General features: G+C 37.0%; 2 protein-coding genes and 1 long non-coding RNA gene across 3 annotated transcripts; 2 read left to right on the top strand and 1 right to left on the bottom strand.

Moving 5' to 3' along the window:
• The first annotated feature begins 774 nt into the window (after positions 1-774).
• Positions 775-5,201, top strand: Fabp4 (fatty acid binding protein 4). The gene is given in 4 exon segments (NM_001282262.1): positions 775-891; positions 3,495-3,667; positions 4,415-4,516; positions 4,977-5,201. Coding segments are annotated over 4 exon segments (399 nt in total). The 5' UTR covers positions 775-818; the 3' UTR covers positions 5,028-5,201.
• A 5,226-nt stretch (positions 5,202-10,427) lies between these two features.
• Positions 10,428-14,239, bottom strand: LOC144365295 (uncharacterized). The gene is made up of 3 exons (XR_013423604.1): positions 14,128-14,239; positions 10,921-10,958; positions 10,428-10,490 (listed from the first exon to the last, which is right to left on the bottom strand). It is a non-coding gene; the product is annotated as an uncharacterized LOC144365295 (long non-coding RNA).
• Fabp9 (fatty acid binding protein 9) lies at positions 12,138-15,628 on the top strand. Its single transcript, XM_013363204.4, has 4 exons — positions 12,138-12,267; positions 14,541-14,713; positions 15,205-15,306; positions 15,481-15,628. The coding sequence occupies exons 1-4, from the start codon at positions 12,198-12,200 to the stop codon at positions 15,529-15,531; spliced, it is 396 nt and encodes a 131-aa protein (XP_013218658.2). The 5' UTR covers positions 12,138-12,197; the 3' UTR covers positions 15,532-15,628.
• The last annotated feature ends 4,290 nt before the right edge of the window (positions 15,629-19,918 follow it).

Here is a 19,918-nt window from a genome sequence, read left to right on the forward strand (position 1 = left end):
GTATCATCTAGAATGGGTTAAATTTGGAGTATTTACTATATAGTTCAGGAACAGAATGAAGAGTATATCTTTAATTTGAGCCTATTTTTAAAGGAGTCCTTAGAATTCAACACCATGTTGTCATTACGGGGTGGAAAGACTTAAGAGGTTAAATTCTAATTTTAACAAAATCTACAGTCTGGATTCCTGGTGGATTAAATGCTCTTTATATTCATATAAAACATTTGAAATTAGAAATCTGGGGTACTTTAAAATGTCAGTATTTATTTTGTTTTAATTGCCAGGTTTGTTCTGAGACAATTCTGTCACAAAGAGACTGCAATTGTTTAAGAATTTCCTAGGTAGTTTTTAATGTTCCTCCATTCAAAAGAACCACATAATTGCAATTTTAATAAAATGAGAACTCAAGAAAAGAGGGTCAAAGTTCACCCCAAGATAATTGTTCCACTCCGCAATGGGTAAATATGTATGGAAATAATAGGGGGAAGTTCAAGCCACTGAGCATTAAACCGGCAAAGCAGGAACATTTAAAATATTCTGTTCGTTGTTAAAAATAATTTGTACTCCCAGTCCAATGACCATTTGCCAGGGAGAACTAAAGTTGAGAAATTTCTATTAAAAACATGACTCAGAGGAAAAAATACAGAGGCTGGTAATGAAGGAAACAAACTGATATCCTTCCCAATTGGTTACTCCTATGATCACATGTTCTGAGCATCTTTAAAAGGGCATTGTCTGGACTCCAGGGGGTCACAGCACCTTCTGGAATCCTGCAGCCTCTTTCTCACCTGGAAGAATACTCCTTGAAACCTGGCAAAATGTGTGATGCTTTTGTAGGTACCTGGAAACTTGTCTCCAGTGAAAACTTTGATGATTACATGAAAGAAGTGGGTAAGTAAATGTGCTGTGGAATGATGGGATTTTTAACTTTTTTTTTTTTTCTGGGGAGAAAGGGCTTACAGCTGGGTTTTCACCCTGGAAGCACTGGTCTCAAATAAAAATGCTATTTTTCTATACGGAGGCCGTACAAGCAGCAAGTGAGAATCTATTTCTAGAAACATTCTCAACCAAAGCTACAACTAAAGCTTCCTAAAGGTGAACCAAAGGGTCTAAATGAAATTTTTTATAATCTATAGAATGCCAAGATTTTACTCTAATTACAAAACTTGGGTGTCTTTGATTTACTTGGCTCTTTGCTTGTTTTTCTTTCATCCTCTTTTGCATATTAAATGTGCAATACCTTAAAAACATATTTCTATCGTAGCATACAATAATTTCCATTTGAAACTGAAGCCACTGTATTTCTCAGCTTAGCAAATTAAATTTTTTTTAGTAAATGTATGTTAACAAATTATTTTCTTGTCCCAGTGTCAATGCATTAACATATGTAGTTATTTTATTGTAGACAAAAAATATTAATTTCAGAAGATATGTTCTGTAAAATATTGAAATACTTTGACTAGAAACAGGATGCCATAGATTATTGAGTAACTCAAAAGGAGAATGTTGCGTATGTGACCTATAGATTTCTAGACTTTTGTTAACATTGTCATTATGTTGTGTATGAATGTTCATCAGATAATTATGGCAGGAAAGTAATAAATGTAAATTATAAAAGTACCTTCTCAGTTCACTTTGGCTTTGAAAGCTCTTTCTATCCCAAGCCTCATACATGATAAAGTCAGATCCAGGACTATCAAAATGGGGGGAAATTTTATACAGTACCTTTATTAGGGATTAGAAGTCAATTCCTTAAATCTCAAAAGACTTGACCTTGTCCTCAATTTTATATAAGCAGTTTTTTTTTTAACTTGTCTGAAACTACTGTTTTTTTTTTTCTTGATTATTGATGAGAAGGAAATAAAGAATTTCAGCACGGGAAACATCTAACTTTCTAGAATATCAACTAGTTGTGATTCAATACACTAATCAAAATGCAGCGATATAGAAATGCCAGGATTGGAAGGCATTTACCCCTCATTTTTTGGAAGCATTTTACACTTTTAATATTCACATATAAATTCTTGTGACACTGCTTAAATTATAAAAGGCTGATAAAGACAATAAGATGCCTCCTGAATGAAGCTGGATGCTCTAATTGAGGCTGGGTGAACAGGTTTTGTCTTCTGAGCCGTCAAATAAGGAGAGAATGAAACAAGTAGAGATTTTTTTTTTTTCCATAGTCGGTCCTTGCAGAATCCCTCTGTGTTGCATCTGTTCTCTCTGCTGATTCAATACATACGTTTAATGTATTTCGCAACAAAGCTGGGACTTGAAGCAATGTCTCATCTTCCCACTGTGCCACTTTTTGAATAGGCAGCTAAATCTGAGCCTCAGTATTACTTATTTCACATCGTATTTCTCTCCCAGTTTCTTCCTCTTTCTAGCCTTTGGTTGCTTTTCATCAAAGAGAGAAGCTACATTTATGTGCATGTGTCAAAAAAAAAAATTCAACACATCTATGACTCTCGTGAGTTCTGTATCTGTAGTGATGGCAAGTTACCACAGTTCATATTACATTGTAATTGTTCACCTCATACTTTATACAAGAAAATACATTACTCTTTTTATATTTAAAAAGTTCATGACTTAGGTGATAAGGAATCAAAATATTGTTTTCGTGAGAAACCGTGAAGTCTTTTCTTCCTTTTTCTTTCTTTGCTTTATTATTCATGTTTGCTAGGCAAACACTCTACCACTGAGCTACATACCCAGCCCTAGAAATAGTGATTTATTAAATTTTGATATTTTCACACACTCGATGCCTAGTCTCTCCTTAATATTTTCTATAAATTTCTGGCAATTCTATCACCATTATAAAATGATATGTATTTACAGAACCTTTTTCCCCCTTTCATAGGAATTAATCCAAATCCTTATTCCATTGGGGAATAATTTGGGAAAGAAGCCCAGAAAATTAGACTTGATAGTAAATGCTAGGAATTGTGACTTTTGTACACTCAAAATAGATGATCTCTTACCTGAATAACTCTATAATAGCCCACAAAGTCCTATTTAAAATTCTGACTGTGGATTTTTTTAATAAAATTTTTAAAAGCTAAGAAAGAATGAAGTGGTTCTGTTGCCTCAAGTATTTCCATATTTTATAAATAGAAAATAATGTTAATAGAGATAGATATGTGTCTGTATGTGTGTGTTTGTGTGTGTGTGAGCATATATGTGTGTGTGTGTATATATATATATGTGTGTGTATATATGTTCCATAAAACTTAATCTCTATAAATATTTTTGTTGAGAATTAACAGTGGGTCTCCTGAGGAGTTATGTCCAGAACTAAAGAAGGAGAAGTTTAAAGACTAAGCCTCAGAATTTTTCTTATGTTAGCCTAGTGTGCTTATCCTCAGGAACTACTTAAGTGAGGCCTTAAGAAACTCGTGGGTATCTCTTTCCCTCTTTCCTCTGACACCGCACTTCTCTGACTTACTGATGTGAGAGAAAGTGTCAACCTTACATTTTTCCTTTCCTAACTGCAGGAGTGGGCTTTGCCACCCGGAAAGTGGCTGGCATGGCCAAACCCAACATGATCATCAGTGTGAATGGAGATGTGATCACCATTAGATCAGAAAGCACCTTTAAAAACACTGAGATTTCCTTCAAACTGGGCCAGGAATTTGATGAAGTCACTGCAGATGACAGGAAAGTCAAGGTGAGGAGCAGGGTATTGGCAGAGTGAACACCTGGTTTCTAAATTGCCTTTTCCTGCAAGAAACAGTTTCATAATAAAAGCAGAAAAATGGTTATCTCGTGGGCCAAGATCCCTGAATTCCACCACCTATACCATGTTGCCTTCAATAAGTAGTTGGTAAATTTTTCCCCTTTTTACTAAGTGGACCTCATATTTTTTTAAAAAAAAATGATTAACATAATTTATAAGTCACATAATACATAGAATACTTGAAAGAAATTAAAGTAATAAAACATGTTAGAAAAAGCTTATATAAGAATGGAAGAAATAAAGAAAAAAATCACCTATAATCTTACCATCTCAGTATAAATTTATGATCTATATTCTTCCACAGTATTTTTTTCAAATGCAATTTTGCATATTCTAGTCATTACACACACACACATACAATATATTCTATGCTGTTATTTTTAAAAAATATTTATTTTTTAGTTGTAGTTGGACACAATACCTTTATTTTATTTATTTATTTTTTTATGTGGTGCTGAGGATCAAACCCAGGGCCTCGAATGTGCTAGGCAAGAGCTCTACCGCTGAGTCATAATCCCAGTCCTATGCTGTTATTTTTAAGACTCATTTTTTGAATACATTCTTGTCATTTAGAATTACTAATGACCTCAAAGTATATCTTTGAAACAGGGTAATATTTTAAAATTTTATTTTCTGCCTTCATATTCAGATTATAATCACTTCTTATTGTGTCTTCAGAGCATCATAACCTTAGATGGGGGTGTCCTGGTTCAGGTGCAGAAGTGGGATGGCAAGTCGACCACCATAAAGAGAAAAAGAGAGGATGATAAGCTGGTGGTGGTGAGTATCTTCTAGGAACTTATTCAAGATTCTACTACTACGATCTAGAATGTTGTTATTTATAAGCAAGGTGAATTTCCTTAAGTAGAATAATGATCATGAAATAACCTAGTAATTTTTATTAGGATTATCTTTCCACCCTGGCTATTTCCCTTTGTGTTTTTTGTGATACTGGGGATTGAACCCAGGCACTGGTACCCGCTAAGCACACATAACACCATTGAGGCACACCCCAGTCCCTCTGTGCTTTTAAGCTCAGCCCAGGCCTGTGATCTCCCAGAAGGCATTTCCTGCCCCCTCTCCAGCACAAAAGCTTGTCTGCAGCAGTGCCCCTTCCACAACAAATGTCTTTTGAATGAATATTGCTTCCTTTCTAACATTAAGAAACACCATAATTAAACCCATAGTGTAGTCCCAGTGAGTAACCGAGAATTCATTTTGTTGTGTTTTGCATGTCTAGGAATGTGTCATGAAAGGCGTCACTTCCACCAGAGTTTATGAGAGAGCATAAGCCAAGAGACACGGCGACCTGGACTGAAGTTTGTATCAAACTCCACGACATTCTGTTGGATGAATTGTTCAAAAAGATATTATTATTTTCCCATAATTACCAAGCAACTAATTTTCTCCCGAGCTGGATTTTGCTAAATATGGTTGGTTTGGTTAAATAAAACTTTTTAGATTTAGAAGGTGGTATGATGGATGATATATTTATTGTGCTTTGTAATTTCATTTACTCTTAATTGAGTGAAGAAAATAGAACAATTGCATTATTGATTTGTTTCTCATATAAGTCATAAGATCTTTCATAATAATAATGCAAGGTAAAAAAAAACATTAATATCTGTGAATTTTCTATTTGCCCCGGTAGGAGGCAATATGTACCATGACTGAATATTAGGTCCCTTTCTCAGTATATCTAATTAAGAAACTATCTCTTGGAGACTTAATGTAGTTTTAAATAGAGTGAAATTGTCTATTGTCAGCTGGTATAAATGCTTATGTTTCATACCTGCCCTGTCTTGGATCTTTGCAAGTGAGTTGTACATTCTTGTTGCATGTTGTAGAAAAAAAATCTTTAGTCTGTAATTTTTAGTCAGTGGGTACACATCTATAATCCCAGCGCCTTGGGAGGCTGAGACAAGAGGATTGCAAGTTCAAGGCCAGCCTCAGCAACGTAGTGAGGCACTAAGCAACTCAGTGAGACCCTGTTTCTAAATAAAATACAAAATAGGGATGGAGTTGTGGCTCAGTAGTTGAGTGCCCCTGAGTTCAATCTCCAGTGCCCCCCACCCCCCAAAATATTGATGAATCAGGTGTCTTAGTTTTCCATTGCTATAACAAAATTCCCAAGGCTGGTGTTAAAGAAAAAAGTTTAGCTCACAGTTTTGGAGGCTGAACATCCAAGATGAGGTTGTCACATCAATTTAGCCTTTGGTGAGGACCTGATGACAAATTGCATCATGGATGGAGTGCATATGAAGAGAGATCATGTAGTAAGACAGAAAGCCAGAGAGCAGGGACAGATCAGTCTTGCTTTTTTGTAACAGCCCACTCTTATAGGGTCTATCCAGTATCTCCCTAATTCTTTTGGGGAGCTATGTCCCCCATTGACCTAACTACTTTACAGTAGGCTCCACCTCTTAAAGTTGTCACAACATTACCACCACACAGAGAACCAAGTGTCTAGTACATGACCCTTTGTAGGACAAACAACTTCCAAACCATCACAGTCTATTTCTGAAAGCTACAGACTTCAGTGCAAATAATTCCATAGTGTATTCCACAAAAGTGGTGACAGTTTTGTTCATGAGTAAAGATTCACGTCATTGTAGTAGTTTCACATTTATTGTTTTCTTACTAGCAAAACTTTTTATTCAAATATAATCTCCTTGTAATCTCAATATTCAAAACATACAAAGTATACTGAGGTTTCCCAAGTGTGTGTTTGTGTGTGTGTGTGTGTGTGTTTCTCCTGTGTCCTGTAAAAGCCATGAAGCACTTCTACAGATTATACAGATTGGGTTTTCACTTATATAGGGCAAAATTTCTAAATCACACAGTTACATTTATAGTAAGACAAAAATCTGTTTAGGTGTATACCATAGGGGACATTATGTTAAGTGAAATAAGTTATACACAGAAAGACGAGTGCCACATATTCTCTCTCCTATGTGAAAGTTAAAGAAAAACAAAAGTCAATCTAATTTAGAATAGTGATTAATGGAGGTTAGGAAGGGAGGCTGGATTCATCAATGAGCATTGTATGCATGTATTGAAGTATCACATGGAACCTCAGTATGTATTATTATTACGTGTTAATGGAAAATTAAAAATAAAATATATACTGCAGTTGATATCATTCAGTTTGTGTTTGCTTTAAAAATAAGTCCAATTCTGAGTAGCTGTCATATATGTAACTCCATAATGTGGACAGAACAGAGAGGTGGACTTGGTCATAAGAGTTTGTTTTTTTCCAAAAACAAAGAGTATGACTGTCAGTTGGGGCTCACTAGAGATGTGGAGGACTTACATAGATATTTGGGAGGGCCGATTAGGACAAATATTTGTAAACGAATATTTACTAAACGCTAACAATGGTTTAGGCAATCTGCATAATTCATGTCATTTATCATCAAAACACTGAGAGAGGATTTCGGATTTCTGTTTACAAATGTGGTGACCGAAACTCAGAACTTAATATCATAAAACTAGAAGGCAACTTTTTTGTTTTTTTATTTTCAGTCCTGGGATGTAACCCAGGACTTTATGTGTGCTAGCCAAGCACTCTAGCTGAGCTACACCCCCAATCCCCATAAAACTAAATAGAGAATAGGTCTAGGAATCTAAAATTTAAGAGAGCTATTCTGGATGGAATGTAGATCTGGAAATCATCAGTGTCCAAATGGTAATTTGATTCATAAAATGTGATGAGGTTGATTTTGAGAGGATCCTAAGAAGACAGGGACTAGGAAGCACCAGGAATATACTCCTTACCTAGACAATACTTGCATTGGAAGAATCTGTTTGATGGAACTATTTTAAAACTCTGGAGTCTGCTAAATCCTTGCAACATTCAGGGAAAGTCCTGGATGATAAAACTGACATTATTTTTTGTTCATTTCAGCTCCTGCCATAGTAGCAGACACTCACCCTCCATCCCCAGCCCCATGGCACACAGTTTGTAGGAGCCAGGATAGGCAATAAGAACCCTGTGTTTCCCAAACATTGTGCATTTGTGTTTTAATTGATGATGGCTGCTTATGATCACAGATGTGCATTCACAGATGCCAACCGCCACTGTCACACAACCCTCATTGTTGCAAGTCCCTCTCCTTAGACTGAAGCAAGCTCAGGGTTTTTAGAGGATTGGCTCCTCCCCACTTCATTTTCTGATTTTTCCCTTTTGGCAGCCGGTCATTAAACACTAAGACGTTCAAAAGAAGCTACAGATGTGGGCAAATTAGAAAGTCACTGTGCATGCCCAGGGAAGGTTCAGAAAAGACCTTAAGTTGGCTCTTCAACCTGATCTTTAGTACAGATAGTGGACAACAACCAAAAGACGAAACTGAACGAAGCAAAATTCAGTTCTCAAAATCCAATCATTTCACTTCTGAACATTCCTGCATTAATATAGGAGCTTTTGGGGGACATCTCATATCCAAACCATATTAGAAATGGAGTCAGTTTCTCAGCTTTCTCTAAAATGGTTCAGAAAAAAAAAAAGTTCTCTGTCAGAGAAGAGGGGGTTGGGAAGAGAAGGAGAAAAGGAGGTGGGGCAAGTGCATTAAAATCTTGAAACCTGGGAATGCCAGGCAAAGAGTGTGCTTTTGGTATTTCTCTTTCAATTTCTTCTTTATAACTTTGAAATTAGTTCCAAATTGAAAGGTAACCAAAAAAAAAAAACCAAATTAATATGAACTACTACTACAGCAAAAAAATCAACAAAAATATAAGGTAGGTGTGGGGTGGGGTGAAGCAATAGAAAGCACCAATTGTCAAAAAAAAAATCCATTCAAAAAATTCTTTACCCATTAATAAAATTTTATACTTAGCTCTTTAGAAAGGAGTTCCTACTTTTATTTTTATTTCTATTTTAAATAACACATAGTAGATAAGAGATGGGCTTATTTTATACTGCAGAAGAAATAAATTGGAAGTTTTCATTTAAAAAATATATTTGCTAAGAATTAATTTGGCATGATTATTTTGAGTAAAATTTATGTTGTAAGCAAGGTAATACAGAAACCAAAACTTAATGTAAAAATTCTTCTCAAAGCCTCCAAATGTATAAAGATTATTAAAATGAGGTTTACACAATATGTCATTTATTCTAAGCAAACAGTTTCTCAAACTTCACACCATTTTCTCCAAAGTAGAACATATTAGCAAAATGAGGACTGAATATTTCAACTGCACATCTCACATTTGAACCAGTTATTACCAAAATTAAAATTCAGAATAACTGTTCTCCATATTGGAGAAGAGAATATCATCTTAAAAAGAAATATTTATAATGCTGAATTACTTTTTAGTTTTTTAGATTAGTATACATTTTGAAATATTATTATTTTAAGTATGAACTACATACAAAAAAGGATAATTGAGGGGCTCGAGTTGTAGCTCAGCAGTAGAGTGCTTGCCTCATACATGTAGAGACACTGGGTTCAATTCCTAGCACCACGTAAAAATAAATAAATAAAATAAAGGTCCATCAACAACTAAAAAATAAAATAAAAAATAGATAATTGAAATTTGAATAATAAACATAGTAACTAAAGTGATATTGAAGAGCAGAGAACTCTGTCACTTGAGAAGGGAGACCCTATAGTAATAATGAGATACCAGAAAAGATGACAGGGGTCTGGGGATCCGTTCATCAGCCAAAGACCACCAGCATGAAAGGCGCAGCATAAGGACAGGTCAGGAGAGGACAATGTACAAAAACCCTACCTTTAGTCATTGTTATAGAGATTTAAAAAAAACAAAAAAACAACACTGAGAACGTCTGTATAACACAATGGCATATTACTCAGCCATAAAGAAGAATGAGTCATGGCATTTGCTGGTAAATAGATGAAGCTGGAGAATATCATACTAAGTGAAATAAGCCAATTCCAAAAAAACTGAAGTCCGAATGTTTTCTCTGATATGTGGATGCTAATTCACAATAAGGGTGGGAGGTTTTAGGGAAGAATAGAAATACACCAGATTAGAGAAAGGGGAATGAAAGGAAAAGAGGGGAAATGGGAATAGGAAAGATAGTAGAATAAATCGGACACTATTATTTTATGTGCATTACACAACCAAAGTAATTCTACATCATGTACAACCAGAAGAATGAGAAGTTATACTCCATATACGTATAATATATCAAAATACATTCTACCAATCATGTGTAACTAATTAGAACAAACTTTAAAAAGTAAAGAAAAGAAAGAATGCTTATTTCTTTTGCCACTCATTTGTAAAACATTTACTAAGTATTTATTATTTGCCAGGTACTATCTTAGGTATACACAGATAAATAAGAAGTATCATCCTTTCTGGAGGTACTCACAGAATAGCTCATGAGACAGCTGAGGGAGAATTCATCACACTACTACTATGAGGTACATTCTCCAAAATACTTCTGTTAAAGGCAGAATTGTATCACATAGTAGGGATCAACCAGCCCTGAATCAGCATCTCAGAGGAGATGTTAGATTTGAATGCTGTGCTCGAAGCCAATGCACAGGACACACGTAATTGGCTGCTGTCAAGTCCAAATTAACCATTTGGTGAAGCTGTTAACAAAGGCATATCAATTATGAAAGCTTAGTCTGCAAACAGCAAACACTCAGGCACAAAACAGTTTAATAATGAAGCTTATGAACTCACATGACAGAACTTCTGGAAATAAAGCAATCCTCAGTTCCTCTGCCATCATTCATTCTGGCTCTGTCTTTGAGTGGGTACCTCAGTGGATATAGCACTGCAAATATCATATAAGAAAGCAAAACATGCAGGGGAAGACTAGCGGTGTCTCTCCTTCTAACTCCCTCTCGGGGATGGGGAACTTTGTAGAAGCCAGAAATTTGACTTTCATTTTTTGTCACTTGGGCCAAGTGACTTCTAAAATGAACCATCAGATTGATTTCTGAAATAATCAATGACAGGAGATTCACAACAACAAGGTTGGTTACACCAATGGGAAACTTTGGTTATACTACCCCACTGGCCAACATGCATAGATATTTATGCTCTTTCAAATAGAGAGTGCATACACTTCTAGAACCGGTCAAGCAAGCTCTAGTAACTTGTTCTCCATGGGAACATCACATCTGAATACATCTTCAACTTCTCAGGCACTTACTTTGAGCCTGAGTCTGTTTCCTGAAATTGACTCTAGGATTTTTACTTACCCTATTTTGTCCTCCAGATATCTTAATAACTCTTCCACCTACAAAGACATAACATACACATCTTCATGTTTTCTTCAAAGGAAATCCTTTATTTTACTAAAGTCTTTGCTTTGTGGTGCCAAATCATTAACCTCTTTTTTGCTTTGTCCACATAAACATCACTTGAACAGATATTTCTCTGACATGGAAGGAACATTTGACACAAAGCAGATAAAAGTGTGAATATCTTTCTTCTGGTCCCTGACTGTCTCTCTCTCTCTCTCTCTCTCTCTGCCTTTTCACTAATTTGAAAAGAAATAGTGTTCAAAGCTAGGGGATAAAACCCAGCCCTTGGATTTAAATCTTCTTAGTAAACTCAATATCCACAAAGTCTACTTCCATTTCTTGGGTTGCCTGAAATGACTTCAGGACTATTTGCACAGAGATTAAATTTACTTGCTACCTTTGTTTTTACTTTTAGCATATAGATTTCAAGCACATTTTTCTTCCTAAAACTTCCAAAAATTTACCCTCACAATTTCTTTTTTTAATTGGTTCTCTTTGATTATATATGACAGCTTTCAATATTACTTTATAAAACTGAAATACGAATTTTCCAGGAATAGGCTCTACCTACCTTCTTTTTAAGGTTGAAACTGCAAGTCACTACTCAGTGATAATAGTCACCTTTCTTGCCCCATCCTCAATTACCCTTGATTAACAACAATGATAGTATTAATAATGCCCTACCCCTCCCTCCAAGCCACTGCAGGCATTGTGGTTACATTAACTAATATCAATACATCAACCCTGCAGGGAAGGGAAGGGATTATTTTAATGAAGAGAATGTTCTGGCACTATGACTTGCCCAAACACGAAACAGCTGATGTAGATGCCCTTGTCTTGGATGGAAAAACATTCCAGGCAGTTGTTCATCAGATATTCATTGGGACACCCCTTCAGGGTAACAGCATTTATTGTTCAAAAGGCAGATCTCTGTTGAAAATGGTCTCCATTCCACAAATAGTACTTATCAGGTGACTCCGGTATAAATCTCTTTTCTAGAAGCTGTAATCGTTGACCTGAATTAAACCTCACATGTTAATTTTCTGCCTCTTAATGTGGAGGTAAATAAAGTGACTCAAATGCTGAGTCTTAGCCTTGCTGCTGCTCATTGGCCACACCAGGAGCATCACATGATGAGGACGTTCTTTAAATCAAGCTCCTGGTGGCATTGCAATGCCTGCATTTCGTTGGTTTTCCTGTGTGAGTGGCTCTTCTCAGCTCGCCTTCTGACGATGGAGCCCTTCTTGGGAACCTGGAAACTGGTCTCCAGTGAAAACTTTGAGGATTATATGAAAGAGCTGGGTGAGAAATACCATTATGGGATGGGGGAAACTAGCAAAGCACTTTGTGATGTGGTTGTGTTTGCACTTTACAATGAATTTTCCTACAATTCTCTCTCTTTTGTGATTCTGGGGTATATTCATTTGAGACTAACATAGTTTATGTTCCTACTTATTACTACTACTACTTTTGTTTTTCCTTAGTATTAGTAATAAATTGTCTTTTTAAAAATATGAGGTTCATAGATACCTTCAGTCAAAATCCATGTATAAGGCCATTTATCCTTTTGATAATACTTCTTGCTAACCTTCAGATTGAGGATCTATCTTGCTTGGTCACTTTATTGAACAGTTTTTTTCCAGTTTCAAATTTATAGACAGTAATCACCATCTATAATTAAACTTACCTCAGAGTTTGCTTTAAGTTATAAATTTTAAAAGGTAGTAGCAACAAATAAAATTTCTAGGCAGTTAATTTTTAGAGTTCTCATTCATATAAGTGATCTGTAAGACATTACTTTGAAAAATTCCTTTGGTGGGAGAAATAGAACACTTTTACTCATTGAAAGTCTAGTGATGGGATGTTTCTCAGAAGTATAAACCCTACCCATCCTTTCTCTCAAGTTAAATGGTCAAACATCAATTATAATGACTTGGGTCTATAATAGCTGCACAGATTTTTGTTTTTACGAATGCTAGAAGAATGGTAATTACTTATTTTTTATATTTAATGAAGAGAAATCTCTTTTATGGTAAATAACTATGTATGAAGCCAAGAATCTTCTTTAGTTTTTTTTTTTTTCTAACTTGTTTGGAATGATCAGTAGATGCTTACTGTTATTAACAATATGTTTACTCATTCTAGACAATGAAACAACCATGCTTTATCCTGCATAATAAGTTAGTGTGCTTATAAGTATACTATTTGGGCAGATGTAGTGGCGCATGCCTGTAATCCGAGCAGCTCGGGCAGCTGAGACAGGAGGATCCAGAGTTCAAAGCCCTCTTCAGCAAAAGTGAGGCACTAAGCAACTCAGTGAGACCCTGTCTATAAATAAAATACAAAATAGGACTGGGGATGTGGCTCAGTGACCAAGTGCTCTGTGTTCAATCCCGGGTACCAAAAACAAACAAACAAACAAACAAACAAAAAAACAAGTATATTATTTGTTCCTCTTTTGTCTCAGTATTAACATTCTCAGGGAGCAATAAATAGGTTTCCTTACCCATGGATTTAAAGATGCTTTTATTTTGAATAAAATTTGGAGATTTAATGAAACTCAAGGTTTAGGGCCAGAACAATCCTCATGGGTTTTTTATTTGTTTGTTTGTAAATAAAACAATTTTTTAGTAACTTACCAGGGCACTTAACCACTGAGGCGTACCCTCAGCCCTTTTTAAAAATTTTTTTAGAGACAGGATCTCACTAAGTTGCTTAGGGCCTCCCTAATTTGCTGAGGCAGGCTTATGAAGTGGAGATCCTCCTGCCTCAGCCTCCCAAGCCGCTGGGATTCCAGGTGTGCACCACCATGTCAAGGCAGTCCTTGTTTTGACTAGGAGCTGGGTTAGATGTGTCTCAATAGCAGCTGAGCTCCTCTATGTGAATACCATACTAAGTCCTTTAGCTCCTCTTCCAACACACCTGTAAGGTTAGAACCTCTTAAACACATTTTACTACCAAGAGAGTTGAAGGATAGAGAAGGTGCATAACACACCCAAGCTGGCAGGTGGCAAAATTGGAGCCAGGCAATCCTGCTTGTGATCCTTGGATCTAAAACTGCTACTCCGCTGTGAAGTGCATCACATCCCTTCCGTAATTTGAGTGGGAAACAGTCTGATAATGACTGAGAGAGACAGAGAAGGAGTCAGCTCTTCTGCCCACCTTTTGTAGGAGTGAAGTTTGACAATGGAAATCCTCAGACTGAGCAACAGGACCCAGCTCTAAGCCAAACTCCTCCTATACTGTGTAGCTTCTGTGAGGTCCAGAGCCAGCATCTGATCACCTGAAAGGCACACTGCAAATAAACATTTTCCAGGAAGCTCAATAGCTTCAGAAAGTGAATTTAGCTTTTCAAAATATCAGATAGAATACTAGCCAGCTATACATTCTGATTGGGAGGATCTGGCTCAGTCTAGATAACAGAGAGCATAAAAGACCACGACATACATTATCCAAAACTTGAATGAGGGAAGAAATTGTTTTTTGTTTTGTTTTAGGAAATTCCTTTCCAAAATGATTGTTAACACATCTGTCTAAATGTCTGAATAAAGTGTGATGCTTTCTTTGCCTTCCAGGAGTGAATGCTGCGGCCCGCAACGCCGCAGTGTTAGTGAAGCCAAACGTAATTATTAGCATGGATGGAGATAAGGTGAAGATTCGAACAGAAAGCTCTTTCAAGAACACCGAGATCTCCTTCAAACTGGGGGAAGAATTTGATGAAACTACTGCAGACGACCGAAATGTCAAGGTCGGTCAGAACTAATCTTCCCGGTGTTCAGCTGTCAGAAACAAACCTGGGGTGGCGAGGTGTGGTCTGTGCTATGTAATTTGACTTATTATCAAGTTGGTTTGGGCATGTTTTGTTATATATATCTGCACATTTCCAAAGTCATTCCTTTTGCTAATTACTCTGAGGACTGAGTGAAGCTAAAAAAAAAAAAAAATCAATTTACTCTCACTTTTTTTTTTTCCTGATCTCACTTAGTCATTATATTAAAGATCAGATATAAGGGAGAAATTAGGCACAAATAGTTTAGGTATTATTTGCCTAGAAGAGAAAATTAATTAAAAGGGTCTCTCAAATCTTCTAGTTCGACAGTATTCAATTATGACAAGAACTAATGTGAGGATTTTGAAGAACAGAATTTAAAAATACAGATAGAAAGATGGATATCTAGTCCTGTGTCAGATAGAACACAGTGAATTCTACTTCTAACAGATTTTCTTATACATTTATAGAGCATCGTAACATTAGACAGTGGCTCAATGGTTCACGTCCAAAAATGGCTCGACAAAGAGACAACAATCAAAAGAAAAATTGTAGATGGAAAAATGGTGGCGGTGAGTTTTTTTTTTTTTTTTTTTTCTAAATTTAAATTCTTATGTCTCTTGTTTGATACATGCTTGTCAAGCTACCCGTTGGTTTATGCACCCTGCATTGAAGGTCTGACCTGGGGAAAAAGGAGCAGAACAATCTGTCAACTCCCAACTTTAATCATTCCTTTTTGCTTTTAGGAATGTACCATGAATAACATTGTCAGCACTCGAACCTATGAAAAGGTGTGAAGAAAAAGGTCCACATCAAGGAGCACTTGTCCACCAACAGGAAACTGGTACTTGAAGAAAATATGCCCCAAGGCCTGTAATTTTTTAATAATCTAGTATAAGCTTGCTCAATAAAAGCATCAAAGTAAGTACAGTTTGGGAGCTATTTGATGATGAGGGTTAGGGAAAGTCCCATGAATCCGGGAAACAAGAAGATACTGGCCTGTAGTGTGACTCTAACAGCTTTAAAATCTCCTTTGCCCTGTGCCCACTTGATTTCCACAGTCCTGGACCCATTCTCACAATGCATCCCTTTCATTTTATCAAATCCATGTGGAAATTGATGGGACCACAAGGGGAGGTATATTATATCTTTGATACCTACTTTGGTCAGCACAAACCAAAACCCAATATTGATAATTTTTTTTTCATTTTTACAAGGTCTGTCAATTGCTTGAGGAAGACAGGCCATCACAGCACTGTACACACAAAATCAAAGATGGATAGATTAGAAGATAGTGAGAGATAGATGATAGATACAGGAGTACAAAATAGACTTCACATACTGTGGTTGAGTTGTGAGAGACGAGCATTTAAAACAGTCATTCTTCACAAATCCATTCATAATAATTAGGCTAGTGCATCTGTCACCCTGCTCACAGCTTAATCCTCGCAGAATGGAGTGTTATTAGATATCAGTTCTGAATTTCTGAATGCCTGGTGAGAATTTAATTGTTTGAACTCCACCATGTCCCCTGATAGTTTCACCAAATGCTGTTGTTAGATATGAGGGCTCTCAGAACTCAGAGCAAAACACAGTGGTGGGGGTAAATGAAAGAATAAAGCTTAGAAAACTCAGCCCACCTGTAGCAGTGGGAGGAGAAAAAGAAGAAAGTGGAGAAATTATGTAGATAATCACGTTGTGCCTTAAATTTAAAAATGGGCAATCCTTGGTCAAACCTAAGTCCTAATGTAGCACAGAGTGTGATTCGGTGAGTTCTTTGGCAAATTTAAAGAATAAAATCCATGGACATGTAGCAGGATTTGTTGAAGTAATAGAAAGAAGAGCTTCTGAAGGGCAGGGTTTGCCAGAGAATGGCTACTGGAGGTCTGGATCCTAAGCAACCAGTATCTCACTATCAGTTTTTCTGCTAGCACAGGAATCAAGCTGACCTTGAGGATGTCTGGCTTGTGCTTATAGTTTCTCAGCCTTGCTCTACAGAGACCTGACATGGAAGAGGCCCAGATTTCCTTTTTGCCTCTTTTAACACTTTCTCCTGCCTTACTAAGAGTCATACTTACATACGCCAGAGTAGAATGAATGCCCATGCACTTTGTCATCTAAACTGGGTGAGAATTAAAAGTGACAAAGGGGCACTGTTAAGGACCTAACCATAAATACAGACTGCCCTAGGCAAACTGAGGGGCGTGGTCAACTTAGCAAGGAAGTTGAAGAGTCATGAACAACAGGACTACAGCTTGGGGCTGGGCTGTGAACTGATTCCCTGGCTAAGGGTAGGAACCACCTGGGCTGTCATCTGAAACCTGAAGACCTCTGAGCATCTGGCTCTACACCAGAGTGGTAGCCCTGGTTCTGGCCAGGTAGCCACCAGGGGAAAACAATGACATTTATCCCCATATGACATGTCCTTCTGTTTCTTAAAGGACTCAGTTACATACAAACATGACCACGTTTGTCTCCAGAGGTTAAAGAGGCTTCCTCACCCTGATGGTGTCCTGGGAAAAGGGGAGCAGGGCAACCCCTCCTCAAACAGCCCCCATAGTGAGCTGGAGACCACAGATGCTTTAGGGACACCTCAGAGCAGGAGCCAGAGTGTTTCCTACAATCATAAGGAAGAAGAAATGCCATTCAAACCTGTGTCTTTACAGAAGCATGATTAAAAAAAGAATAATGAAGTTCTCAATTTCTTCTCTTCTCACAAATATCACCGCTCCAAGTACAAAGAGCCTGAATGAGAAATGAGACCCTGGTGTTGAGTATGTTATACAAAGCATCAAATGTACTACTCTTTAGGAATCATTCACTCATGCATCCAAGTTCTTCCTTGGTGACCACTGTGTCTGATACTCTCAGGTGCTGGAAAACAGTGCCAAGTTAGGCATGAAGGTCAAAATGCATTTTCTTTTCTTTCTTTTTTTTTTTTAAGGTACTGGGTACCTTTTCCACTAATCAACATATTCAGCTTATCTTTTGTTTATTTTATTTTATTTTATTTTTATTTTGAGACATGATCTCACTAAGTTGCTTAGGGCTTTGCTAAGTTGCTGAGGCTGGCCTCAAATTCGTGATCCTCCTGCCTGAGCTTCCCAAGTCACTGGGATTACAAGTGTGCACCACCATGCCCAACTACAACTACCTTTGTTGTTTCATGAGGCAGAGCCATCTTGAAACACTAAACCTTTCCTTTTATCCTCAATTAAATCATGTCAAAATTTTTGTTATGAAATTATTAGAAATTATACTTAGACTGGTCAGTATTTAGTAAGAACTTTCACACAGTCAGCCTTTGGGTATATCTAACTTGCTTTTGAAAATCATCATATACCTCTGAGAAATAATAACATGTATGTTTGTCACATTGCATTGGGTTTTAAAGGAGAAAGAAATCAATGAAACTTTTCATTATAGTGAATTCATCAATCACTTATTCACTTTCCAAGAGGTTTGAAATAAAAGAAATGAGAGCAGTTTTTATAAGCCACACTGGAAAATGTATTTTATTTTGAAATATTTTAGCTTGAAAAACTCAGTAGCAAGTCATTACACTTTGAAGTTTGTAAGACAGTATTAATTATCCCATTATGCCATCCTTAGTATGATTATCCAAGAATAATTCACCAGATTTTCTTTTTTTGCTACCTAACACTATGTGGTAAATCTTTGACAAGAAAAGTTTTGAACATTCTCTGTAGTATTCTACTGTCACACTTTTTGTACCCAAAATGCAATAAACTTTAAAAGACAAGGGACTGGTCCCATGAGTAACCAAAAGTAGAAAGAACTATAGGATAGAGTATTGGGACATAACCTAATTCCAAAATGATATGTTCTTGAAATTCCTACTTCCAACATTTAGGGGGAAAATATGTCTACCTTTTTTTGATGTTTGGTGTCCAGGCCCTTTGTCTTGTTTTTTTGAGGAAGTCAGAGAGACCATCTAACCACCAGCCCCACCAGGAGAACAGGAGTTATCAGTTGCCCCAGAGATGGCAAACACTGAAGAAGCAGAATGGGGTTTGATGACCCATCAGAGCAGACTTGAATCCTGCTTCTACGTCTATGACTACATGAGAGCCTGTTACCATCTAGGGGTGCAGGGTTCATTCAGCTGAGAATTGAAGAATGGGACACAGAGATAACAAGCAAGCAGCAGGCTTATTACAAAAGCAACAGAGACAGATTTCCACAAAGAGAAGGAGCCCAGGAGACGAGAATCCGGTGGGGGAGGAGTTTTGGCTTGTTCATTTTGTGGTCCCTGGAATTTCCTCCTTTCCTTATCTCTTCCCCAGTTCATGCTCTCCTCTCTATAATTGATTGATGCTCCCTTTGTTCACACATCTATTTTAGTTTTTTTGTTGGATCCCCCACTTAGGAGCATGGGTAAGGAAGTGTCTAACTAGGTCCCCTGTTTGTGTCCGTGAGCACTTTCGTCAACAGGAAGTTGACATCGTTAGATGACCATCTCCACTCTCCTTTGTTCTGAGTCTGTCCCCGACCTCCACTTGCCATGCCCTGGTTGCCTACGCTCTTCTACATCTTCCTCAAGTCTGCAAGAGCTGCTTGACCAGTGTGTTTCTTTGCAAAACAGACACTGACTTATTTCCTGGGGTTGTGGCAAGGGTGAAGGAGATTGTCTAAAAAGGACCAGCACAAGTATTGCAGTTTTCCTGAGCCCTCTTCTCAGAAGACAAAGCAGTTAGAATGGGAAGAGTGGGAACAACATAATTGGTGGGGATGTTTTACCAAAACAGTGAGCAGAGGAAGAACAGGGAAGAGTCTCAGCAGAGTTTAGCTTAGGGCAGAGACTTGAAGCAACCAATTAGAAATCAGCTTTCAGGAAAATGGATTATGGTTTACTTTGTAAAACAGAATTCAGATTTCTGTGGTTACTTATAAAAAATAAAAACTTTCAATAAGTAAGTTATAAAGCAACTTCACAAGTTATCTTTCTTGATCCTCAAATAAATTTGTGTTTTAACAGATGATAAAAACAGATGATAGCATCCCAAATGCTACCCATTTAGCACATAATAAAGCTAGGTGAGAACTTAATACAAATTCACTATAGCATTTCATCTTTTTACATTAAAAAAAAATAATGACATGGGGACTGGGGATGTAGCTCAGTGGTAGAGTGCTTACCTAGCATGCAAGAGCCTCTGGGTT

The sequence above is a fragment of the Ictidomys tridecemlineatus genome, chromosome 7, assembly GCF_052094955.1.
Source record: "Ictidomys tridecemlineatus isolate mIctTri1 chromosome 7, mIctTri1.hap1, whole genome shotgun sequence".
Taxonomy (NCBI): Eukaryota; Metazoa; Chordata; class Mammalia; order Rodentia; family Sciuridae; genus Ictidomys; species Ictidomys tridecemlineatus.

What these genes read in the sequence shown, in the direction of transcription:
- Fabp9 (XM_013363204.4), top strand. Translation starts at nt 12,198, where the DNA reads ATGGAGCCCTTCTTGGGAACCTGGAAACTGGTCTCCAGTGAAAACTTT. An exon ending in CAGACGACCGAAATGTCAAG is followed by an intron (nt 14,714 to 15,204) that starts GTCGGTCAGAAC and finishes ATACATTTATAG; the next exon opens with AGCATCGTAACATTAGACAG. An exon ending in TAGATGGAAAAATGGTGGCG is followed by an intron (nt 15,307 to 15,480) that starts GTGAGTTTTTTT and finishes TTTTGCTTTTAG; the next exon opens with GAATGTACCATGAATAACAT.